Source organism: Myotis myotis, unplaced genomic scaffold (assembly GCF_014108235.1).
Source record: "Myotis myotis isolate mMyoMyo1 unplaced genomic scaffold, mMyoMyo1.p scaffold_m19_p_8, whole genome shotgun sequence".
Lineage (NCBI taxonomy): Eukaryota > Metazoa > Chordata > Mammalia > Chiroptera > Vespertilionidae > Myotis > Myotis myotis.
Window position 1 is genome coordinate 41,897,864 of NW_023416390.1, and position 15,322 is coordinate 41,913,185.

At 38.5% G+C, this 15,322-nt stretch overlaps 1 protein-coding gene across 12 annotated transcripts in view; it reads right to left on the minus strand.

Annotated features, from left to right (window-relative positions):
• Window positions 1-14,428, minus strand: part of HNRNPA3 (heterogeneous nuclear ribonucleoprotein A3) — a 42,478-nt gene extending 28,050 nt beyond the window's left edge. For 5 of the 12 annotated variants that reach the window (XR_004969193.1, XR_004969191.1, XR_004969192.1 and 2 more), the window contains exons 1-10: window positions 14,228-14,384; window positions 12,149-12,271; window positions 11,911-12,057; window positions 11,622-11,832; window positions 11,269-11,358; window positions 11,091-11,186; window positions 10,916-10,993; window positions 10,317-10,457; window positions 9,086-9,208; window positions 8,924-8,992 (exon numbers count right to left, since the gene is read on the minus strand). Coding sequence is in view for 9 of the 12 variants with exons in the window: in XM_036318918.1 (XP_036174811.1) it covers window positions 8,940-8,992; window positions 9,086-9,208; window positions 10,317-10,457; window positions 10,916-10,993; window positions 11,091-11,186; window positions 11,269-11,358; window positions 11,622-11,832; window positions 11,911-12,057; window positions 12,149-12,271; window positions 14,228-14,299 (1,134 nt within the window). In the remaining 3 variants the exon portion in view is untranslated. Of the gene's footprint in view, window positions 1-2,750; window positions 6,139-6,814; window positions 8,831-8,923; window positions 8,993-9,085; window positions 9,209-10,316; window positions 10,458-10,915; window positions 10,994-11,090; window positions 11,187-11,268; window positions 11,359-11,621; window positions 11,833-11,910; window positions 12,058-12,148; window positions 12,272-13,171; window positions 13,202-14,227 lie in introns of those variants that run through there. The other 7 variants (XM_036318917.1, XM_036318915.1, XM_036318919.1 and 4 more) reach the window with 7 other exon arrangements.
• Between the last annotated feature and the right edge of the window lie 894 nt (window positions 14,429-15,322).

Sequence of the window (15,322 nt, forward strand, 5' to 3'; positions counted from 1 at the left end):
AGGCCCAAGCTCTATCCACTGAGCCAAACGGCGAAAATAATGCATTTTATACTAAACTTCTGGTGCTAGAAATATAGAAAAATAAAGTATCAAGAAGCTCTTTTATCATTTCAACATCAGGTATCTCAACCCAGTGAAGTGTTCTACCTTGACATGAAAACTGTTCAGAAACCCATCTTCCTGGAACTACTGGGGAAAGACAGCAAATGTACTACGCTGTGCAAGAGGATTGGGAAGACCAGTAAAAAAGCACTGCAATTTGAAATAGGGTAAAACCTCATTGGGATTGCATAGGAAACCCATTCTGTTTGAGTAAAAATACTTCAGACAGGACACAAAGTCCAAAGGCTCTGAACCCTGTTTAAAAAACACCCACAAGGACCATATGGCTGAAAATGGGGGTTGTGGGGAGAGAAAGAGGTGAGTGGGTAGAGGAGTGAACGTGGCAGAGCTCTCTTAAGCCTTCATAAGGACTTTGGCTTTTACCCAGCAAAGTGGGGAGGTGTCAAGTAAGATAACATCAGATTTTTAAGTCTCCCTGCCTGTTATTGAGAATATTCTAGAGCAGCGGTTGCCAACCTTTTGGACCTCACAGCCAACTGGCTGGCGACCGCTGCTTCAAAGGTTTCCTTAAACCAGCAGTTGCCAACTTTTCGGACCTCACGGACCACCAGTGATCCGCAGACCACTGGTTGACGACCGCTAGCTGGTCTACAGGGTAAAGGTGGGGAGCAAGGCGGCCAATGGGGAGGCTTTGCAGTAATCACATGGAATATGGCGTCTTGGGGTGACAGTGAGGGCACTGGATTTTGTTTCAAAGGTGAAACTAAATGGGTTTTGACAATGGATATGGGATGAAGGTGCAGTCAAGGACTTGAACACCTGTAAGAACTGAGATCCCCAGAGATAGCCAAGACTAGTTATAGAAAGATCTAGGTAAGAAAAAATTTCACTTAAAATCAGTTTCATCTCACATATTGAGATTAAACGTAAAAAATCAAGGCCCCTCAAAATCTGCTGCTGAATAAACCACTCACAGCATTGATCCACTATTTCCTCGCCTAATCAAATATCTGTCTTGTTTGGTTTTGTTTTAAAGTATGGAAATTTAGATTCACTTGAGGATTAGGCATGTTTAGAATAAACACTACGTGCAAATTATTCAGAACCCTAATCATTGGAGGCAATACAGTGCAGAGGTCCATAGGCTCAAGCCAGATAGCCTGGGCTTGCTACCACCATTCTAGAATGACCTCCAGTAACTCAGAGCAATCGGGCTCGTTTCCTTATCTGTAAAGTGAGCATAACACTGAGTTACTACACAAAAAGCACTATCTACACACTATAAATGGGCATTTTCTCATTTTCTTTAGCCTTACATTAGGATGCCTTTTGGTTGCAAGTGAAAGAAACTCAAGTCAAATTAACTTGAGAAGTTGACTGATGACTGGTAAGCTAATTGAAAACAACTTAATGTGAAGATTCTGTTGAGCTTCCTTGTGTGGTCAAGAATTTCTTCCTGGCCATAGCCGGTTTGGCTCAGGGGACAGAGCATTGACCTGTGTGGACTGAAGGGTCCCAGGTTCCCTTCTGGTCAAGGGCACATGCTCAGGTTGCAGGCCTGATCCCCAGTAGGGGGTGTGCAGGAGGCAGCCAATCAATGATACTCTCATTGATGTTTCTCTACCTCTCTGAAATCAGTAAAAATTAAAAATAAACTTCCTCTTATAATGGTGGTGATAACTTTACCAACCTTGGGGAAAAAAGTTTACTTTGAACTACTAAACATACTGTGTATTTGAAATGAAACCTTTTAAATCCTGGCACACCTGTTTGTGCTTCACTTTATTGCACTTCAGATATTTTACAAATTGAAGGCAAGACTCTCCACCCCCAAAGATTACAGCTCACTTTATTGCATGGTGTGGAACAAATCCACAATCTGAGGTCTGTGTAAAACAAATCCTAACTTACTGACAAAAAACAAAAAAAGCCAAGTTTTCATCTCTTGATCTGTATTTGAAATATGAGAGCTTTGTATGCTGATTGTTTGGCTTATCATTGTTTTGTTTTTTTTAGCTGATCTTAGAGGTTTGTTGTTCCCTTCATCCATGTATTCACTGGTTTATTCTCGTACAAGGCAGATTGAACCTGAAGCCTTAGCATATTGGGACGATGCTCTAACCAACTAAGCTACCTGGCCAGGGCTGAACAAACATTTTATTAGAAACTTTAATTGCTCGACGCTGCATTTGGTATATTAAAAAAAAAAAAAAATGCTTTCTCAAGCCCATGCTTTTAAGGGAGAGGTTGGCTGCTCAAATGTGTTTTATAGTATTTCCCATACCCGTACTTTCGCTTTTAAGCCTCCAACATATACAATTCTCATCCCTATTGGCCTACTTAGGCCAATTTCACTTGCTTTTTATTTTTTAATGTTTTCAGAACTGGAAATATTTTAATGCCATAAAAACTTTAATCACTGTGGAGACACACACTGGCATAATTACCCATTAAAACTTTAGATTTGCTTCAGGATATTCTTAAGGCAGTAACACTAATTACCAAAAATACTATTTTCAGAGATCATGGACCAGGCACTAGGTTTAGCTCTTTTAAGTTCATTTTTTACATTTAACCATACACTCAATGAAGGTAGGTATTATCTCCATTTTACTTTCCTAGTGCCCACCCCACCAAGGAGTTAGGTAAAAACAAGTTTTTAATTGGACAGAATTTAGGGCAGAGAATTTTGATTGGAAGAAGTTACTTTATTTTCAGTAACACTAGTAAAATTCAACAATCCTTCATTATAGACAGCAAACCACAAATGGTATACACAGTACTTCTATCATCAAAAAAAAAAAATCACAATTTTAACATCAGATTACTGTTGCCAAGTATTTTAAAATACCATCTATGTATCACTTCAAAGTTAGACATCAGACCCACCACCAGCCTCCTCTGTTTAAGGCACATTTACTAAATCAAATGTATTATTTTGCTATTTCCAATGTAATGTTTATTTCTACATATTCAATGCATATGAAATCAACATTCTACGGGGGTTAGTTGGCATCACCAAACTACTGACAGATAGCATTGACATAAGAGTAAAAGTCCCAAATAACTTGCCCAAGCTCACAAAATTCAAGTTTCTAATTTTTTTACTGATTTAAAAATTTAAAGGTGTAATAGAAGATTGAATCAAAATAGAAAATTTATCAGCGCTCCTTCTACGTTAAGTATGTATCTTAAAGAATGTTAACTCATTTGATAGAATGCATGGACCAACACAACGTATTTTAAAAAATTACCTTGCAACCTTCAGATACAATTAGAATTCTTTCCCAATTATAAACCCTTTAACCGCAATGGCATAGTGAAATTTAACCATTTTGACTCCTTTGAAGTATTTTTAAAGCTGTCAACACCCTTGTATGTTACTTATCCATTACTTATCAATAAAGTTTATTAGTTGGATATGGATGAATTCCTATTTCCTAGCTGATTTTCAGTACTGTGCCCATTTAACTTCTACCACATACATGAAGGCAATTCTCAATGCACCTTTGCCATTACCAGTCTGAAAACGTGATGGGCAAGCTACCTACTACCTTACTCTCTTAATCCTTGTTACTTTTTAATTCTAAGTCAACCTAATATTAACAGGATCCCATTTTTTGCAAAATTAACACTGATCATCAAAAATTTGTCTGTGATGAGTACATGTAGGATTCTAATTTTTCTTCTTTGCCTAGTTTCAATTAATATTTTCATTTGGAGAAAACATACTTATTTTGGTGGAAATGAAAGAGTTTTGGATTCAAGTATTAACTGGAATTATAAAGTACTTACAGCTACAGAATATAAAACCACTGCATGTAATATAACCAGTGTTGAGTACAAACAAAATGTGTTGCAATCCTATTGACAGCTAAAAGTCCCATATGGACTCAATTCAAATTATTTCACTTACCATGTTAACAGCTGTTAATACTAAGAATCCACATAACTTGTGTTATATTTTTATGTCACATTTATCAAAATCCTAACTCAAAAACTGTTCAAACTTTTTAACAGATGACTATTTGGTTTAAGTTGCAACACTGTAGTTTAAAACTTGATCTCATGAAAGCTTCTGCTCAACCCACCATCATAGCATGAAATTTCAACCAATCCAATGCCTTTAGGAAACCTAGTATTTCCAAGGTGTGGAAGGAAGGAGTCCCCTTTTCATCCTCCCAAACTGTTTTTCACTTGCTCAAGTATCCTTAACTACATGCGTGCCCCCAACCCCCCACCCCCAATAAATCACTGATACCTCACCTATCACCCAAGTATGTACATATTGTTTTTCAAGACTTAAATCCTTAAATGGCAGTAAGCTTTGTTTAAGATATTTTTCCATGCCTATTTCCCAGGTCAATGTTTTCCAGTGAATAGAACCCACTTTTCCAAGTTTCCTGTTGTTAGTAAAGTATGTCATATTCACCTATAGCATTTGAGTTACACGGACATTGTGAAGTGACAAAAACCACACACACATTTCTAAAAATATTTTAATGAAAAAGTTAGCTTTCTGTAAACATTTCATTATCCTACAAATGAAACATTTGAATCCATTGCAGACCACCTCTTAAGTCTTAAAAATCAAAACATTGAAATAGAAAATTTCGAATACTCATAGGCTAATATATTACCTCTGCACATTAGCATGCTTTTCCCCTATACTTTGTGACATAATTACTGGAAATCTAAGATACTGTTATTAACTAGAACTGTTTCAAATTGTGACTTCTATATTGGAACTCCTCAAACCAAGTGTATCCCAATTGTTTAGTTCCTTAACAAATGGTCTTTATTACCAAATTTTATTCATTAGGACATGGGTGTAAAGGTAGGATTTTTTTTTTGCTTGTTTTTAAAACGTGAAAAGCAGTAACCCCTTGAGTTGCTTTGACAATGTAAATAAGTTTGCCTTGACCATTTCCCTTATGAACTTTGTTTATTGGTGCTATGACTTAAGGGCATCACATTTTTCAATAATGACAGTGTTAACTCCATTTAAATTAAATCACTTTATTTCATAAAAAAATTAGACTGAAAAGAACGCCTTTAAAAAAAGAAAATGTTTAGCTTAGGAAATTTGCTTCACTAAAACTATGCTAGAAATAAAATTCATCAAAATAATTGCCTTGCTTTTAATACTTCATTCTAAAGTGGTGTAGAAATTTAGTTCTGGTTTAGATAGCCAGCCAGTCATTTTGTGAGAATAAACTGTGGCAAACTTACTCCTATTTATGTACGAATTTCATTTGTTTATAATTTAGAAACTAGTTTCATTTTCAGCATCTATCCCCAAGTGTTGTTCTTAAATTGTCAAATTTCAATTTTTAACAAGCCCTTATGAAATCAGCAACTGATTTGCACAGAAATTAAGAGTTTAATTATTCTTTGGGAAGTTGTCTTTTAAAAGGGAACATTAGAATAACTAGATCCCCACTGCTTCTGGTTAACAGGTTAAATCTCACACACACACACACACACACACACACACACACACACAACAACCCTAAAAAGAACCAAATATTTATGCCATTAATCTAAATAACTCCCTGATTTTATATGCAAGAGAATTTATATATGAGGCCACTTGAATGAAGACCATTTTTATATTTGTATCAATCTGGCAATTTAAAAATTCATCCCAAGGTTTTCCCTAGAACGAGGACTGGCAGGCTTAATGTTTCTGTTAAACTAAATCATGCTTATTACAAAACTGCCAAATTTGAGGTCACTCCCTTTCTCATCAAAAACTGACTTTACCCTAAAGACACCAACAATGAATTATGTACATGAGGCCACACGTCACTCAACATGAACACTCATGATTATTTGCAGGAAAGTTTTAAAAACTGTTTAAAACGTTTTGGATGTGGTTCCAAAATCAAGTTTCAGCTGAACAATTTTACTAATGTACCTACTAGTTTTAAATGTGTAATATAAATTTGTAGGGAAACAAATGGTGTCATCAGGTTTTACTGTGAGCTACAAACCTTACCCAGCCAGAAACCTTCGTATTTAAGATGGTAGGAAAGACATTCCTCATTTAGGCAAGAAGGGTTCTCATTCAACCTGCAAATCAAAAAGATTACTCTTACCTTGCTTTACAAAAAAGTACTCTTTTAATAAGTGAAAAATTTCAAATTCAAGCCTTACCTAATGCTTATTGCCCTTCCTTGCAGGTCTAAATGCTAGACCTAGTGACTGTGGCAACTATCTCTCATTGATGTTCCAAAAGGCGAAGATCTCCTTCCTGCTAGACTTTCTTCGATATTTCAGTTGTAATAAGCAGATTTAACTAGCTTTTGAAAAGTTGCTCACTATCACCATAGTATCTTATGCCTTCACTTCTCAGTTGAAGCTCTTGCTGCTGCCTTGTCATTCTTTATTTATGCTGACTTGTCCATACTCAAAAGGCTGCTGAAGTCCTGTCTTAGTGAGTCTCCTTTGATCCACACTGTGCTCAAACAGCACATCTTAGGTCCTTTAAAGCTGGTTAAATCGCTCTCCTCATGGCTTACTTTTCCACTGTTCACAAGAACTAAGCTAAATACAACTTATAAACAGGTCACATACACAGATTTCACCTGCTTATAGGTTGCAAACATCAACTTACTGAAAATATATTTCACTATTAAACTAGTTCCAGAACATAAGAAAGTTTGTTAACAGTACAATTAACTTCATATGCCATTAAAGGATACTGTCAAGGTTGTGTCAAACAATTTCACAAAATAGAAACAGGAAATGTTAACCACCCCCATTCCTTCAACCTTTATTATATGAATAAAAGAACTTTAGACAATTTAGCTCAATTTTAATAAAATGTTTCCCAAGCATTATTTTGACCAGGTACCCAGGTTTAAGTTATAAACATTGACAGTGTCCATTTATATAACCACACTTGAAGTTGTAAAGACTTAACCATTTTCTAATATTTGCCTATTTTCTACGCTGCTTTATTCACATACGTCCATTAACAAATGGCATGTTGTCTGTTACATTTATTGGTTTGTGAGTGTTTTCTGGAAAACTGCAGCATCTGTGAAGACCGATTTCCATGCTGGCATTGCATGCATCCAAATATTAATGCACAGAGGCACAGAATTAGAGCAACAAGAGAGCATATGCAAACACTAGCACGCCCAACTCCCCTTTTTATTGCTTGTTTTTGCTTAGTACTTCTTAAAACAAAAATAAGAACCTTGAATTCAATGTTCAACTGCCAAAGAAATAACAACAGCAGGGCACATACTTAGGGCTTGAATTAAATTGTGAGCACTAGGCTGGCGCAAAACAGTAGACATTGGTTTATATATATAATTATATATATGTATGACCTTATCATCTAAAAATCTTCTCATCCCGGGTCTTCCAAACAAATTAGCTCATACCAACATGATTTAGGTTCAAGCATACACAGAGAAATGACAGTGTGTTCTTTGGGATTTTGATTAAGAACTCAGACAATCCAAATTTGAATTCAGATCTTTGGGAAATGGGAAGCTTGTACTAAGCAACTGTGGTACACTTCTGCATTATGTCATTTGGGCCAATTATATCTAGACTGTCCTTGGTTTCATCCAGGAAAATGTAGAGGGTACAAACAGGAAAGCATGCCAGCCAGTTAAGGGTTCAACAATGCATGATTTTTATTCTCTTGCTTTGAGAGCGTGTATCAAAAAAAAGTTAAACCAAGGAAAATAACGAGAGATTTATGGGCCTCTTGTGCTTTAAAAAGGAAAAAAAAGGTAGCCACCAATTTGCTCAGATACAGCAGGCTTAGTGGTCCTATATTTTGAAAAGTTTTAAAAAATGGTTTTTAATGGAAGAGGAAAGGAAAAACATTCCACTACCCCTTTCCAGAATTTAAACAGAGGGCAGCAGACATTCTTTACACCCAAATAAATCTATGGTAGCAGTTCACATGTGACCAAGGTGAATGTAGAATGGAGATGTTCTAAACACAGCTCAGACTCTCAGCAAAGCCAACACACTAAAACCATGATTACATTTGGAAAGAAAATGCACAAAAACCAAGTAGGAATTTTGAGTTTTCATTTGAAGGTAAATCTTAATGTCATCAAAGTCACAAATATGCTAATTTAAATACCCAATTCTATTTATCTAAAACACACATTGCAAACATACAAATATCTATTCTCTCCACATGTCAGAGCCCATTCATTTCATGGTTTGGAAATGGGGAGAATAGATTCCCCTTAAATTGCAAGTCAGTAGGTGTTTCTTTACAGTTAACTTTAGCAAAATTCATACAAAATAGTGATTAACAATGATCTTCTTTACTTGTTAACTCACAAGGAAACACCTTCAAAACTGCATTTTGTTAAAGTTTCTGTACTAAAATGTAGAAAAACTGAACTACACAAATATTGAAAAGTTAAAAATTCCTTAATTTTTTATTCCTGGTACCACTACCACAATTTACAGGGCAATATACCTGATGTAATGAAAAGAAAAAGAAAAAGACAAAGCTACAACAGATAAAAGACCTCAGGAATGTACATCTAATTGACACTACATTGCATTAATCAATAGCTGCACTTTTTGCAAACTGTGGCTATGACAGTCCTGAACAAGAAGGGTTTCCTGTTTAAGCTGCAGTAACTTTTCTGACTATGGATCATCGTTCCTCCTGTGGCAGATTTTTACAGTTCCTCTAATGCATTTGGGACGACTGTCTCAAAGTAACCTGCAGCTTTCCTGACAACTCCTCGCTCTCTCTCCTGCTAAGAACTGTAGCCTGTTGAATAATACAGGATAAAAAAATTATTACACTCAGTGAACAGTTCCACATATGCTTTATCATCATGTTAAAAATTTAAATTATACCTACCCTTTTCTGCTGAGTTTTAGAACCTTCTGCTACCATATCCACCACTTCCACCACCAGATCCATAACCACCTGGAAATATGCAGGTAGAGAGTTTTAAAAGAAATATGATACACAAGTTTGTAAATTAAAAAGTTCTAAAAAGTTTTAATAAAAATTATTTACCACCATAGGGGCTGCCCGAGCTTCTTCCACCAAAACTGCCCCCCTTCATGGGTCCATAATTTGATTGCTGTTGTCCACTGTAATTTCCAAAATCATTATAGTTTCCACCTCCACCATAGTTACCTGAAATTACAAAGGTTTTTACTTGTGGCTGATTTATACAATTACTTCCTCTTCTAATATACATATATCATCTTAACAATCATGACAGCATACTCTACAACACTAACTTGCAACTCCTTGAAAAATGATTTGACAACTATCAAATTCTCTCCACCACATACTGAGGCCCACTAGCAACCTCAGACATGGGTAAGGAATGAAAAAGAGTAAAAAATGGTCCCAAGAGCATGTATCTAGACTAGACAGCTCATATTTTGTTTATATTTGATGCTAAACTCCAGCACATTCTCTCCTTCATACTACTAACACCATCAAAATTGTCAGTTTGATTCACTCTAATTCTGATGTAGTACAATTTTTTAAAAAAAATATATTTTATTGATTTTTTACAAAGAGGAAGGGAGAGGGATAGAGAGTTAGAAACATTGATGAGAGAGAAAACATCCATCAGCTGCCTCCTGCACACCTCCTACTGGGGATGTGCCCGCAACCAAGGTACATGCCCTTGACCGGAATTGAGCCTGGGACCTTTCAGTCCGCAGGCCGACGCTCTATCCACTGAGCCAAACTGATTAGGGCTGATGTAGTACAACTTTTAAGTCAATGATAGAAGTACTCTAAATTAATTTAATAAAAATCTTCTATTGTTGATACATTAATAGTCCAAAATGCAGTACATTTGTAACAAAGCTCTTTAGTGTCATGCAGTAATATAATGCAGTCTTGCTTATAGTCTGCAATGTATCTTTTTTTTTTTGCAATGTATCTTTGACACAGTGAGATTTAAAGTGCTTTCCTCATTTAAAGCCCAGTTGACACCCTCTTCATTTCAACAATTTACAATTCCCATTTGTCCAGTTTAAAATTGCTTAGTGTTAGTAAAATCCTAATTACTGATAAACACCCATTTCAAGTACAAAATAGAGTTGAATACATTTTACCAATTTACTAAATAAGCACAATAAAAAAATTCAGTTCAATTACCCATCAATTAAGTAATTTCTGATTTTACAAATCATGAAATTTGACCAAATGCTACGTTTTAACACTTTTAAACATCTATAATGGAACTATAAACAATGAACATTTAAAACGAATGAAAACTTACCGCCAAAATTTCCCCCTTCATTGTAACCATCGTATCCACCACCGCCACCATATCCACCACCTTGGTTTCCATATCCTGGTCCACCACCACCACCATAGCCTCCTCTACTACTATAACCAGGACCACCGCCATAGTTGCCACCTAAAAAAAAAAAAATTGGGTCACAAAAACAAATATATAACTGAACTCTAGTTTGTATTACATTTAGACCACTGGAAAGTAAGTCAATGAATTGACTTAGTACCAAAGCTTGGTTAACAGAGCCAAGAAATCTGGGCTAGTAAGAATTTAACATAAATGCTTAAATATATTTTAGTATTAAAATTTTTTTTTTTAATTCTTTAAATTTCACTAAGGAAAATAGTGAAGTCTCCTAAGATAGTACGCCAGCTCAACTAACTAGTACAATAAACATAACTGGCCAAAAATAATTAGCTACTGTTAAATCCTTAGGGGGAAATAAGTTTAAGTCTTCTATATTAGTTTAGATGCATACTTTAGCCATCAAGCCATTCAATTTTGACTGAAACTAGAAAAATAAACACACTTAATTGTCTATAAAGCCAGGAAACAAAATATCAAATTTTAAAAAAACTTACCATCACCTCCAAATCCATTATATCCACCATCACCTCCACCATAACTACCTCTGCTGCCACCTCCACCACCGTAGCCTCCTGAGGAAAAGCAAGGTATGAATTTAAAAAGTGTAACATTCAGCTAACCAATAAATTTTAGGAAGACACATACTTAGAAATAAGATAATCATCCTACCTCTTCCACCAAAGTTTCCACCACGGCCAAAGTTACCTCCACCACCTCCAAAGTTTCCTCCCCGACCCATGAAATTGCCAGATCCACCTCCACGGCCTTTAACACAGGCAAGGAAGATCTTAAGAATCTTACAGACACCACTCACGTTTATTGTTTAAGTATGTACGGTATTACTCACCTCTTTGTGATCCAGCAGACTGCATTTCTTGTTTGGAAAGGGCCTTTTTCACTTCACAATTATGCCCATTAATAGTGTGGTATTTCTGAACTAAATTTTTTTTAAATCAAACAAACAAAAGTTACTTGGGGTTTGAAAAAGCACATATAAATGATATCTTGCAGCACTACACATAACATTAAATATCTAGGATGTTACCGTTTATTTCTTGATTCAGATGCTGGTTACATAAGTGTAGTCACTTTATGAAAACTGAACCATACACTTTATGCACAATACAGTTTAAGTAGTTCAGCAAATTTAGTGTAGAACAAAAAAGCCATTTCTGCTTTCTTATTCAACTTGCTACTTACCAACAATTTTATCAACTGTATCATGATCATCAAAAGTTACAAAAGCAAATCCTCTTTTTTTCCCACTCTGCCTGTCCTCCATAACTTCTATGGTTTCAATTTTGCCATACTTTTCAAAGTAGTCTCTCAAATTATATTCTTCTGTATCTTCTTTAATACCACCAACAAAAATTTTCTTCACTGTTAGATGGGCACCAGGCTTTACAGAATCCTACAAGAAATATGCAAGTTAAAAAAAGACACAAATCTTTACAACAATTTCACATTCTACAACATGGTATTAAAATACCTCTCTAGAAACAGCTCTCTTTGGTTCTACTACACGCCCATCAACCTTGTGTGGTCGAGCACACATTGCTGCATCCACCTCTTCAACACAAGAGTAAGTCACAAAACCAAAGCCCCGGGAACGTTTTGTTTGGGGGTCTCTCATCACCTACAAAATAAAGTTTTAAACCATTGAAACACTCCTCCACAAGTCTTCCACCTCTTTCTAAAAACCCCTTTTTTGTCCTTTAGTAACTTACCACACAATCTGTGAGTGTGCCCCATTTCTCAAAATGTTCTCTTAAACTGTCATCTGTAGTTTCAAAGCTCAGACCACCAATGAACAGTTTTCTCAACTGCTCTGGTTCCTTAGGATCATGGCCCTGAGAAAATAAACCATATCTTTTAGTGAACTGCTAAGAGGCACAAGCCTTTTACTTTGCTACAAATAAACTCAGTATCAAATTCTGTACCATTATCACTTTGTCCAGTTAAAATTTGGAGTAGGATCATACAAATCACATCAACTTAATAAAGGAACTAAAATACCAAGAAAACCTATAAACAGCCTTTTAAATGCCAACATCACTCCAACTACATTTTAGTCCAAGGGAATCCCAAAATCAAAAGTCCTGTAACTTTTAAGCTACAAAAGGGCCTGGGAATAGATTATTTCAGGTGCTGCTGCTAAGAACCCTAAGTATTGTAGAAGCACTTTTCCATCCATGCCATTTCTTCTCATGCCAAGCATTTCATTTTAACCAAAGCTGTGAGGTACAACGTAAAAGTCTTGGGTGGTATTTCTGAGAAATGGAAAAATCTTCCTTACATTCCCTCTTTAATTCCAACGGTATAAAATAGAAAACTACCATTATCCGGAACATTTAAGATCTTACTTCCTGACATCATTGTCAGTGTGGCTCAAATTATTTTTTAAAAGGGGAATTCACGCCACTGTTCCCACCCCCCCTGAAAAAACTCTTTAAAAAATCCACCATGTATCTTGACAGTTTTTGATAACCAGGTTATGTGCTGCAAAAATTACCTATGTGCACTTGTATGTATCACATAGCAAAATTTTCAAATACATCTTGTAAGGTCACAAAAAGGGCAAGCTGGATTTAAGTATAAAGCTTATTGCTTGAAAAGAATGAGATTCTCCTTAAAGATGTGGACTGAGCTATTTTACAATTTAACCAGCTCTTTAATAAATTACATGAATTGCCATTTAGTCCATGCATTAAGATATCGTTCATCCCAAGGCCTTACATACAGGGGCTCACATTTACATTCTAATGTCTTCATGTGTCTTCTAAAGGTACAGTTGTTAAGGCAAATAATACGAAGAGACTGTCACAGGCTAGAAAAAAATGTTAAATGATTAATAGCCTACAGCATTAATTCTCTTATCTTTTCGAGTCCTGGTTAAGTGCATTTAATTAGCAACACCAAAATGACTTAAAAAAAAAAAAAACACAAACTATGCCTCACATAAAATTATCTCAAGCACATGAAAAATGCAACTGTGGTTGCAGTCCTCTAAAATAAAAATCCCAAAACTAACCAAAGCCATGGGAAAAAAAGATTAAAAAATGTTTTAAGTTCCTATTGTACAATGGCGCGAAGATATGTATAGTTTTAAGTACTTTAGCAAGAACACATCAGGAAGTATTACATAGCAGCAAACTTTTTAAAAATTTATCTTCAACTGGATGCTGCGAAAAAAAAAAATAGATTTTATTTTCTTTCGTCTGTCAGGCCTAGAAATGTGCCAGCCTAAGTTCAGAAAAGGCTCTGCGCCCAAGCTTCGGGGCCATTTGCGGCATTTTCTGCCCGGCCGCCTCCTCTCTCTCCCTTCCAATCTCGCGCTCTTTCCCGGCGGCGGAATCAGGCGGCGGCCATTGCGGGCCAATGCGCCATTTCGTAACGCGGCGGCGGATCAATGTCAATGTGGCCGCCGCCCGCCTGCTCGCTCTCCCGGATGTGCCTGGTCGTCCCCTCCCCTCCCCCACCGCCTCCTCCCAACCGCTCCCGCCCAGGCCCGCCATGCCTCCCTCGGCCTTAAATCCGAGGCCGCGCGCCCGGCGGGCCGGCTCCCCTCCGGAGGGCTCCCCAGCCACGCCGCGCCTCCGAAAGGCCACCTGTGCAGCCGAAGAAGGAAGCGAGGCGGGCGGGAGGCCCCGAGGAGGTCTCCGAGGCCCGCTCCCTTCCCCCTCCCACCGCCCGTCTCAACGCAGAGCGCGGGACCGCCGACCCGGCCACCCGGCCTCCCCGCTCCCATCGAGCCAGGCCTCCCACGCCGGCCACTACCCATCAACCCCCCGCTCTCCCCCTAATACCTCCTCCCCCCGGCGGCGGCGGCGACGGCCGGAGTCGGGCTGGGGGCGACCGGGCGGCGGTTTTACCTCCATTTTGAGACCGGACTCGCCTCTTCCAACTCGAGTTCAATATGGGACCGAGAGGAAGAGGCGGGGCCAGCCGTCACGTGACGCGCTTTCCGCGCGCCGCCGACCTGGTGGAGGAGGGGCGAGTTACGCGAGGGGCGTGGCTAACTGGGCGCAAAGAGGGACTGGACGAGCGGATTGGCGGGCAGAGAGCGGAGGCGTGGCAGGTCGCGGGAGCGCGCGCGCCTCTTCAACTTCCAGTGCGGCGCCGCCCTTGCCGCTGTTCGCGCCCGGGCGGCCGCGGGGACGTCTGCTCGGGCTCGGCCAATGGCGTGCGCACACGTCGGGAGAACGCCGCGTGACCGCGCGTCACCGGAGAAAGAGGCCTTTCCCTTTCTTCTCCTGCTTCTTTCTTCTCCCCCGTGTAGGCCTGTTGGTCTCAATGTCCGAATTAACTCCCCTCCCCGGGCCTGCATGAGCCCACGCTGTTCTCTCCTGTCCTTTAAGGTCCCAAGAAAGACCCCTCGGCCCCTCGGCTTCTCCTCGCGTGTTTCCAAATACAAGCGGCCGGTCTCCGTGCCTGCGGCGCCCGCTGTGGGGGGTCTGCGCTAAAAATCCCTTTGACGCCGACATGTATGAATCACGAGCCTTTGGAAAGGCCTCAAAACGCGGCTCTCACACTGAAATGGTCCCCTTAAGGACCTGCGGCAGGACTGGTCGAGGTCAGTTGCTTCGGCTCCCCCTGATCTCAAATCTGCCGGCACTATTTTCTAACATTTTCCTAGTGACCGAGGAAAGAGCTGAAGCAACTTTTCTTGGGGATGGAGTTTAGGGAATTGAATGATTTACAAGACTTTAAAAGTCGGGTAAGCAAGGTACGCTCCCTAATGGCCAGTAACCTTTTCCTTAGTGCTTCTAACTGTGTTGTGAAGCATAATGAACAAGATCGATTACAGAGTCAAAAACTGGAGATGCATTCCTTTTCCGGCCGAACTAAGTGATTTTAAATCATTTGACCTAAATGAGCTTCAGTTTTAGTATTTTTTAAAA